The sequence below is a fragment of the Ruditapes philippinarum genome, unplaced genomic scaffold, assembly GCF_026571515.1.
Source record: "Ruditapes philippinarum isolate M1 unplaced genomic scaffold, ASM2657151v2 ctg13532_1_1_1_1, whole genome shotgun sequence".
Taxonomy (NCBI): Eukaryota; Metazoa; Mollusca; class Bivalvia; order Venerida; family Veneridae; genus Ruditapes; species Ruditapes philippinarum.
In genome coordinates, this window is record NW_026857961.1 from 12,315 (window position 1) to 24,009 (window position 11,695).

Here is an 11,695-nt window from a genome sequence, read left to right on the forward strand (position 1 = left end):
GTTGATATCATCATTTTTTTCTCTTTTTTTTTAATCAATACAAGTTTATCTATAATTACCATAATTAATATGAGTGTCAGTCGGATGAATGAATAAAAATTATCTAACCTTTACATTTTTTTTTCTTCTTTTTTATATTTACCAAAAGATTTTAAATATTTGTATAATTCTACATTTTTTTTCTTTGTTATTGTTAAATCAGAAGGCCATACTGAAAATAAGTGTACTTGTTATTGTGAACTTTGTATGTTACCTTCTATAAATAAAGATTTTATCATTATATAACACACATTTTATCCGCTTCTTCGTAAATTCGTAATACATGTTATTTTTAATAATGCACGTCACGCAATTTTTCTCTTCTCAAAATCCATAAACATTGATCGATATATTTAAAAGTTACATAAATTACCATTTTAATAAGCGTAACTTATTAACTATATCATGATATTTAAACATCCCGGTTGAATGAACAAACGTTCGCGTGCCAATCTGATTGACACTTGCCGCCTGACCAAGGCAGTGTACAAAACAAATTGTGTAATATTATGTAATACAGGGGTAATAAAATTTTATCTTTAACACCCTGCTGTTCCAATTTAAATTACTGATGGAAAAGTCGTCTAATGATACCTTAAACAAAGACATGTGTGTGCCCGTTTTGACCATTGAATTATAACTCCCGCACATTTTCGTAGATCTGTTAATAAATAAATTCACGTTTTCAGTACTTACCGCCATAATTAAGTCATCCCAACATTAATATTGTTTGGGTGACATAACATGAAATCGCATCTATTTAAAGCCTTAAAGTATGATAAACTGTAGACATCGTTATTGCTTTCTGCCCTACGCAGAATGCGCATGCGCGAAATGCAACATTCGTTGCTATGGAAAATCGTATTGTAAAAAGGTCTATACTGCAATTCTATTCAACAAAAATGTATTCAAACACTTAAATACATAACAAATCACATGTTAAGAACGATAGGCCATCACATACACATTGATATTTATAATACACAAAATTATACTTCTTTGAAGAAATAATTTTAGTAAACCATAAAAACATGTTATTAATTAATTAAGAACCCTGATGTCCATTTAAAAAATGTAATTTGTCACCAACTTTTCATCTGCAAATAGGTGTAATCAATCGTATATTTTCAATTGGCACGCACTATTCTTTACTTTTATTTACTATTCGACATTAATATTTTAAGATCTAGCCGGTTTATGAATGTACAGGTTGGTAAATATTTTTATTTGTATGGTAGAGCTATCGCCGTCAGCGTTATCAGTATATTTATAATTATCAATGGTTAATTTTTCGGAAATCAAATCTTTATCAGTTATAGATCTGTTTAAATTAAAGAAACGACAAGAAAAGAATTTGATAAAAGATAAGGGATAGGCTCTTCATATTGAATCATTTTCTGAAAACGCGCTGTTTAATTGTCTATGTGAAAAGACCAATGTATAACGGCATGTAAATCGAAAGTAACGATATGGGATTTACCGTTTTCAGAAAAACCAATACGGAATTATAACAAAATGGAGGAATGCTAGCTGATGTAAATTTCATGTTTTATTTGATTATAGGGTGTTAAACTTCGTAAAAAATATGTTTGATTTTGACTGTGTAGACTTGTAAATTGTGTAGATCTATTTTAGTTTAATAAATAATCTACGTTTTATTCAATTTCTTATGACCAAACTCGTAAACATAAATGTAAGACATATAGGATCTTATTTATTATTTGTTAAAACGTTTCCGCAGTTGATTACTTTTAAATTATAAACACAGAAATTTTAATCCTGTTATTTCAACATTTATAAGGTAAAATATGTTTTCCATTGACATTCTGGAAAGTTAAACGTAACCTACTTTCGATTTCCTATATTGTATACAGGGAAAGTAGAGCTCTAAAGTTAACCTTCAATTTAACAGAGAAATCTTCAAATTATAGATAAAACATTATGGCTCGAAAAAGGTTCGAAACTTTCCCCGGAAAACTATAGACCCATTACGATTTTATCCTGTCTCTCAAAAATATTCACTAGTGTCCTAAATGATAGACTGACAAGGTTTGTCGAAACAAATAACCTGATCCATGGAAATCAAACTGCCTTTAGAAAAAATATGTCAACTCTTGATCATGTGTTTACATTGAATTTTCTCATAGAATTTTTAAAAAAACAAAAACAAAAACTATATGTCGGATTCATTGATTTCTCTCGTGCATTTGATAATTTAACACGTGCGCAACTTTTCCAAAAATTAATCGATACTGAAATAAACGGAAAATTCCTGAGACTTATCCGCAATATGTATTAAGGGGTTAAATCTTGTATCCAGTTAAATGGCAATACTTCAGCAATGTTCTCGTGCGATATTGGGGTCCGTCAAGGGGAAAATTTGTCCCCACTTTTATTTTCCCTGTATCTTAATGACCTTTTAGCTTACTTGACATCAAAAGGCAATTCTGGGATTACATTAGACTACGCATCCGACGAGAACATAGAAACTCTAACTATCCTAGCTCTTCTCTTCGCGGACGATACTATTATTCTGGCGCGAAACCCTCAAGATTTTCAGAAATGCTTAAATGATTTCTACTCGTACTGCAACGAATGGAAACTGCAAATAAATACAGAAAAAAACGAAAGTTATTGTTTTCGGCTCGAATAAACGCGGTACTCGTAACCTAACATTTTACATAAATAATCGTCCTATTGAGATAACAGAAAAATATAAGTATCTGGGAGTTGTTTTTAGTCAGACTGGCAAATTTAACAAAGCACGTGACCATATTATAACTCAAGCAAAAAAGGCGATGCATTTGTTATACAAACGTATTTTTAACCTAAATCTACCTTTAGATCTTCAGCTTAAATTATTTGATAACACAATCTTACCCATACTCACATTTTCAAGCGAAATATGGGGTATAGAAAATAACAACGACATAGAAAAGGTTCATTTAGATTTTCTAAGAAAAATTACAAATACAAGGAAAAGTACCCCCGCTTATATGTTATATGGGGAATTGGGGCGTTATCCGTTGCAAATAAATATCAATACGAAAATAATTCGGTTTTGGAATATTTTAAAAACAAATGATTCGAATAAATATTCAAATATTATTTACAAAATAATGATTCAAAGTGATAACTCCTACAGATGGCTAAATTCAGTAAAAGATATTTTCAACAATACAGGTTTCCCTTATCTATTCTTGAATCAAGAAGATATCACTATAAAAAATATCCATTTACTAATAAAGCAAGTGCTAGTAGATCAATTTATAACAGATTGGAATGGAAAATTACAAGCCTCAAACAAAGGAAAATTATATTATTTGTATAAACAAGAACATAAAAGAGAAGACTATTTAACAATATTACCGAAAAACTTGTACATACCGCTTCTTAAATTTCGTACAGCTAATCACCGTCTTCCGATAGAAATTCTAAGATATAACAATACTCCATACAACGAGCGTATCTGCGAAGAGTGCCGAACACTTGGAGACGAATTTCACGCAATTATGTCCTGTAAACGTTTTACTGTCATACGGAAAAAATATATCCCACAATATTATTATAAACATCCAAATGTAATCAAGTATAATGAATTGTTAAATAGTACCGACTATGCTACCTTGAAATCTTTAAGTATGTTTGTTTCATATATTTTGAAACAATAAGTTGCTTTCTTCTTATAAATAAAATTAAACAACTCGCCAGGTAAAATTTACTCTGATTGGTCAACGCTACCGACTAAATCCACTTTATGAATGAAATTCCTAGACTGACATGATTACTACAAAATAATCGTGCAACACAATAGTAAATCGTGTCTTTGTATTTATACAGTTATTTGAGATTATTACGAACGTATAGATACTGTTAGTTTTATTCTAATGTCTCCAATTTTTTATAGTATGAAAACTGCTAGATATAAAGTACTAGTTGGGAGAAACTGACTTGTATAATTATTCTAAATAGAACTTATTTGTGTACATGCAAAAATGCCCGGTTTTTACACTGTTCCCCTGGTAAAAGCTATTTAATCAAAACTTTCATAACATTAGACACGTTATTCTTATAAACTGTTGTTTTCGAAATATTTTTGCATGTCTCGTTCTATATAAACTGTTAACCCACATATGTTATAATACTGATATTATTTATAAATTGTCTGTTGTTACATTATTATGTAATCTTGACAAAATAAAGAAATATTGTAAAATATTGTTGGCTGACAGACGCGACCGTGATGGGTGAGTAATTTAATTAATTTTGCTTATATACATTTAAATCAGTACATTGTAAAAAATATTTCCATATCATATCATGGCCTTTTCTCACAACTGAATAGCTACGCTCATGATTTATAAGGACTTACTCGTACAACGCCTTAAAATGATTACATCTCAATTTAATACTTTTTATTAATCAGATTGCCGAGTGTTTTGATGTTCTTTCTCTTTTGTATCGTAGTTAAACATAAAAACATGTCACAATATGAAACCACAGAAAAAGTAAACGATGAACTAACATCTGATATATCTGATAATATTATATATCTCCCTTTCTCTGCCGTTACAATAAGTAAACCCCAGCATAAATGAGCCAATCAATGAATATGCTCTGGAGTACCTGCACTCCATTTAACGCACTCTGCATGTATATGTATACGATTTACTCTGACACATTTCAACAGAAAGGTCACCAAAATGTTGTTATCAAATTATATTTCAAGCAATTATTTTTCAATCTTAAAATATCTGAAAATAATTTAAAGTTAAACTTAAAGTAATAATAATAATAATAATAATAATAATAATAAAAATAATCATAATAATAACAATAATTATAATATAATAATAATAATAATATTATTATTATTAAAATAATAATAATAATAATAATAATAATGATAATAATACGGCTTATTATAATAATGAAACTAATAAAATGGTAGCTATAATAATATAAATAATAAATAATAAATCAAATAAAATTAACAAATAAGCTCAAATTAAATAACCGAATGCAATTTTTAATAGGTTCTAAAATAAATGTTGTATATTGTGAGATAATTTCATTTATAACATTTTTGCCTATTTCAATTATTCATGATCAATGTTAATCGTTTTGTTATTCGTTTTTTTTCAACATCTGTCTTGATTTATTCATGGGTTCAATACCCAGTCAGACACGTGATCATATTAAGCCAATCTTAGTTGACGTTGTTTTAACTTGAGGATAAGTGTCGAACGCATTTTCCGAATGTTGTGGGCGGACAGGAGATTATTACTCCTTGCCACCATTAAATCAGACATACAACATTAGGCTCATCAATATCATTGAATATCTTTTCTCGAGCATACAATATGTTCATTTTTGAAGCAGTCGAGGTGTAACTGAATGAATCAGGCGTTGAGAGAAAAAAATCCCATTGGGTTTATAACTTTCATGGAAAGTGGTGAGAAACTTTATTTGATTAAGCAGATGAACAAAACAAAATCTCAGGGGCAGTAGCAGGTTAGAAGTATTAATTAAGAACACAAAGGTCTAAGAACTATTCTGATTGATTGGAATGTTTATTGACAGCAATAAGACCAATCATAATATAAATTTTTTGACATTGCTTTATTAATTTTAATCACCCCAAATATGCAACTCATATCTTAGTTTTTGCGCATTCTCCACTTTTTCTAATACTTTCTGCAAAGCTATTCACTGCTATTTGGTAGATACAAACTCACACTGAAGTATTTATAAATTAGCAATGAGAACATTGTTGGATTTGGCAACGTTTGGACAGGTTCATTTAGAAAATTTATTTCAATTTTGAGAACTTTGAGACCCCCTTCTTTTGGTTTTACAGGTAAAATGTTTAAACAACAATTTTGTAAAACATTCATAATTATCTTCATTTTTATTTTGAATTGTTTACATTCTCTGTCAAATGTTGTTGCAACGGTACAAATATGTATCTTATGAAATATTCTCATAAACCTTATCCACAGAAAACTGTTATTCACAATTGTAAGATCGATTATTGGTATTGATAAACGATTCCTTGAATTCCCATACGCATTAGATTGAGTGATACCAGACTTGCCCATATTTGAATAACCTCTAGAATATTTGTCAAGATTTAATTGAAAATGCACTTGCAATGGAGATGATTGAAGTATATTAAAAGCAAATTTTATTATCATTTTAGTCTCTTGATAAACGAATACATGAAAACAGAGGAGAAATGAGGCAGAGTGACAAAGAGATAATAGTTTCATATAAATTCAAAGAGACTTTCCTATAAGGTTTCTCACTGCCATTTCCATTTCATTACCTCTGAGTATATTGCATTATTTAAATTGGTGATATTGCATTTGATTTATTTAAATTGGTGTGATATATTGAGATCTTACGAAAATATCATAGACATACAGTATGAAATGTAAATATAATTTAAGCTCACAGTCACTATAAACATTGAATAAACTATATTATCAAATACATTTATATATTTAGTCTGTTAAAAATAAAGGATCCAGTCAGTAAAGAACCAGCCAAAGTAATAAATGATATCTCTTTGAAAAAAGAGATGCACAAACGCCTGTCAAAAATTCATTATAATATATTCTGTGTAAAAGCCAAAAAAAGAATCTTAAATCTAAAGTTAAGAAATACATGTTTCTTCTGTTACAAAACTTATCGAAAATTTGACCAGATTAGAAAAAAAATCAGATTGCTAGTCATTTTTTTATATTGTCAACTATTCACATATTAAGTTCATCAACCTAGCTTGTTTTCACTTAAATCGGTCTTTTATCTGCGGTGATAATCTTCAATTTGAAATAGAAATATAGTAGTTCATGATTTATCTAACATTTAGTTTTTAAAGAAAACAAATATCTCATTTTAACGAAGAGTAAAGAATTAATGTCAGAATTCAAAAAAGTTTCTCAATATACATTATGCAGTAAAAGCAAAGTTTGATAAACAAATAGAAAGGATTTTACTTTAGTTTATACGAATAGATTTTACTTCGATAATGTTGGAAACTACAAAAAGCATATTGAAACACTCCCGAATACGTTCCCGGTACCAATCAATACTTAGCTATCAGGGTAAGGTTTCTTGCTCCCGAAAACAACAGCTTTATAATACTTAACGTACTTTAAAATCAAAATTTAATTTAAATTCGTTATCTAAACGTTTAGATGATAAAAAAGTTTTTTACACGTTGCACGATAAAATATCAATTGTAAAACCCTTAGTCATTTACTGAATATATTACTACAATTTTGTTTATCATGATGGTTTCATTATCAATTAGATATTAATGATTTACGCGACACAGTGTTTAATTAAACAATAATATCACTATGACTGAACAAATTTGTTTAATCTTCCTCTTGTCGAAAATTGTATTGGCCGTTGCATTTTTATCTTTTGGTATAAAATATGTCACACTTCCGCTTCTATCATTCATCTTTCGATTTTTAACATATAATTTGCAGGACACAAATGAGGTAAGATCTTTTTGATTAAATAAACCGGCTGAATTTGTAATACTCCGGTGACTTTAAGTTAGGTTGCTCGTTTATGTGTCTATTTCTTTTCTTCTTTACGCCGATTTTAACATGTAATTGTCATATATCAGTTGTCAATCCACATATTTGCTTTTCTGAATAACAAACACAGTATATACCTTATTCTCTTCGAGTGATCAGTAAAATCAGTAAAGAGACGAATAAAAAATCAATATCCGAGATCAGTTGTCACGGAGAACATTCGCCTCACTCGAAAATGGAATCACCCACCGACCCATGGATTAAAAAACCGATGCTATCCCTATAGCACTAAGCGATCGGACTTGTGAAGTTTTTATATCAAAATAATAATACTGAGCAAAGTTTAGTTAATGGTTAAAGAATACCGCTTGTCAAAACTGTCTTGGCTACCTCAAAACAAACCCTTATCGTTGCTTACATTTGTATTTCATTTAAATAGTTAAATGGTTAAATATACGTACTTAAATCATGATTCAATTATAACGCCTAATGTATTACATTTATTAAATATAAAATGACGTTGGATTTTTTTTTTTGGGGGGGGGGGGGGCGAAACATCATTAAAAAAACTCATGAAATTAAATGATATTTACAGTGTTCTGCTTTTTCCTTGACGAAACTAAAACATTCGAATTTGTTTCATGCAAAATATCTTAATTATCAATTATCATATGTAGTTGTATATCATTATTGTCATGTATAAAAGTTTCATGAAACTTGATATTAATATTTGAATTTCAGCAATACAACCATGAGGCTTTCATTGCTGCTATTATCAGCATTGGTTGGACTAAGTTTACAACAATGTGACCCGAAAAGATGTACCATTCCCAACTGCCGCTGTTACGACGATCGTACTATACCCGGTAGTTTATCGGTCAGTGAACATTTATTGACTTATTACTTTAAATATGTTACAATGTAAAGTAACATCATGATAAGTCGAAAACATCAACTACCAAAGTTATGATCACGTTTCTTAATATGAAAATGTCTCTGAGGTACACACAAAAGTCATTCAAACGAACATAGAATATTTTCAATAATCTAGCTTAAATTAGAGAGTTCTTTAGGGACTATTTATTTCTCTCCATTTAATAAGCTTAGGTAAAGAACTAGACGTCAATACGGTAAAACATATTTTAATTTCCTACAAACTAAGATCTTTCTTGGTCTTACAGATAAAAAAATAATAAATTGTTATTATTTTTGTATTTCTTTCCTTTCTTTTAAATGCATTACAGAAATCAGAAACACCACAGATCGTAATGGTGTCGTTTGAGGGAACAATAAACTCGGATAACATAAAGGATTATCTACCAATTTTTCAAAGTGTTACTAATCCAAATAATTGTCCTGCTAGAGGAACATTTTTCATTGAAGATTCTGGGACAGCGTACGATCTAGTAAAAGACATCAGTAGTGATGGCCATGAAATTGGGATATCGTCGGTTGACGGGAATGCCCCGAGTTCTTCTACTGGCTGGATAGATATGATCAAAAGTTTGTTACGTTTAGATCTTTATATTGTCTTGAATTGTCTTGCACGACTCCAGATGAATACGTAAATAAAAAAATTCTAATTGTAAATTATAATCTTTTAATATTCAAGATACACTTTGCATGATTTACTATTCTATGGTAATATTTTACTTCGTTACTAAGTGATTACGTGCTGGTTGCGTATTTCTATGTTAGACTAGCAATACCATTGGAAGTAAGACGTAAGAAGTAAGACAATGACATATCGCTTTATCTAGACAGTTTTTGGCTTTTCACAATTTTCAACTGTTTACTTAAAAATGCATATTTGTCTGGAGGTGTGCTGATTTAATACAAATCTATAGTTCAAATAGTTGATCACCCTTTCGCTAATAAAATGAAGAGATTATCACTAAAATATGATTTTTTTAGTAATGCTTAGAAATGTCTTACAAAATATTGATGGTATAACAAATATTTCATTTGTTTTAATATCAAGAGACAGAACATAACCATACAAACAAAATAGTATGAAACCAAAGTAAGTTGAATCTTGGAATAGTCTTGATCTTTGTTATTTAATATATGTTACCAGAAGTATCCTCGGAACTTGAAGGACACAATATTGATTTAAAGGAAGTGAAAGGCGTGCGAGCACCACAACTTGCAATGGGTGGAAATGCTGAGATGACTGGTATGTCCATTCTTATAATATTTTATCATGGTCACTGAATACCAGTATATTAAATGTAAAGTCAATACAATATTCACCAACAGCTAATGCAATTTGAAAATAAGAATCCACTGCATATCTGTGCATGTAATGCTTTTATTCAAAAGGTAGTAACAAAAATATTCTGAAACACAGTTAACCAATCAAATCAATGGTTTTGTGTTCGATTGACCTAACAAAATGTATACTGAAAATAAAAAACACCATCTGAGTTCCGTTATGCCCTAGAAATGCTGCTGAGCTTACTTCTCAGACGCTTTCTATTTTTGATATACTGTTGTTATTTAAAAAAAAATTACTCATTGGCTAATTACGTATAAAAGCTGATACACTATGACAATAAGAACATGTATAACAGTTGTAGTGATTTAGTATTTTGTATGGAAGTTTAAATACTATTTGTTTACATTTTGCTACTTTTATGACAAATCATTTAACTTTCAACGCTTCTTTCTTTAGGTAACAAGCATCTTACATGCTCAAAAACCATCAAATTCATATTTGTCATTTATAAAGAAGGAACAATTTATTTGTTTCTGAAGCATAATGTGCCTTTGATTTGTACTACTTTTATGCTTTAGTTGATGATAGTATATAATTATACCTAAGTTCATTCGGATGCAATGTAGATCTATACGTAGAAGGTTAATAAATTTCTCATTTTTGTTTGATAAAGGTATCGGTAGCAGCAACCTATTATATGATTCATCATGTTCAAGCGTGTCATTCTCTTCTGCAAACACGTTAATCTGGCCGTACACGTTTGACTACATGCCGACAGCTGCTTGTGATAACGGAAACGCACCTTCTTTGCCTTTCCCAGGTATTGACGTAAAATGAAATCTTGTTACATACTGCAGTGCTTCTTGCTACATTGTACTCTTGAATTATTGCTTTTCTTCCTTTTCTTCTCTTCCGGTTTTCTATACTATTTGTTCCTTTCATTCATTTGCACGCATTCTCAAATGTATTGAAACATTGATTACACATTGAAAACGGCAAACTTTATTTGTTATAACAAAATGCATTGGATGTTTTAGTACAAAAGATAATGATTAGAATAACATCCCATAATGTTTTAAGACAACGTGTTAATATTTTGTTTGATTTTACTATTGAAATAACTATCAAGACAAACAGTGTTCAAATCGTTCTTATTTTTATATGAAATCGTAAAGCAAACAACTTTCTTTGTTTTTCATCTTTAAAAATTTTACACAAATAATCATTAATGAATACATATTTTTAATGATGCTTAATTTTTTTTATCTGTTTTAAACATTTTAAAATATATATTTTTGTAATACTCTAAGGGAGGTGGGAAGTGCCAATAGCAGATCTACATGATATCAATGGTGACAAACTACCTTGTGTTGTACCTTCTGGTTGCCGGAACATAACAACGAAAAGGGACGCTTTCGACATATTTTTTAATGCGTAAGACTATGTTTTGTTCAGGATTTCATATAATCATTCTTTTACCATTAGGCTGTATGAAAATAAAAAGCAATAAATTATAGACCGCTATGCGAATTATTATTCAGGAATCAAAACAAAATAACATAAAGTGACATGCAGAGGTTCCATTTGGTAGTTACAGAACATCGGATCAAATTCTAGATCGCTTATGAAATTTATTTGAGACGTGTTTGAATATCATTACATCTAATTAATGATAAAACTAGAGTTTATATCTATGAAAAGTTTATTTTTTCGTGCAATTATGATATCAACAAATAGTTATTTGCTGTTTTGAATCATGAAAGGAAGGCATGTCATTTTTTTACTTTAGATTTGCAGGTCACTATAATGGTATCGAGAGCTCCATTTCTTATGATTGTTGATCCTTCTTGGGCAAGTAACCAGGACAAACGGGACGGAACAG

At 29.7% G+C, this 11,695-nt stretch overlaps 1 protein-coding gene across 4 annotated transcripts; it reads left to right on the plus strand.

Annotated features, from left to right (window-relative positions):
- The first annotated feature begins 1,444 nt into the window (after nt 1-1,444).
- Nucleotides 1,445-11,695, plus strand: LOC132751619 (chitin deacetylase 7-like). Of its 4 annotated transcripts, XM_060741810.1 has the most exons (9): nt 1,526-1,574; nt 1,914-1,981; nt 4,262-4,286; nt 8,337-8,472; nt 8,840-9,098; nt 9,673-9,771; nt 10,487-10,633; nt 11,124-11,247; nt 11,603-11,695. In XM_060741810.1, coding segments are annotated over exons 2-9 (843 nt in total). In that variant the 5' UTR covers nt 1,526-1,574; nt 1,914-1,980; the 3' UTR covers nt 11,655-11,695. The 4 variants fall into 4 exon arrangements, with proteins under 4 accessions (XP_060597796.1, XP_060597793.1, XP_060597792.1 ...); XM_060741809.1 differs by lacking the exon at nt 1,526-1,574 and having other exon boundaries at nt 1,869-1,981; XM_060741813.1 differs by lacking the exons at nt 1,914-1,981; nt 4,262-4,286 and having other exon boundaries at nt 1,445-1,574.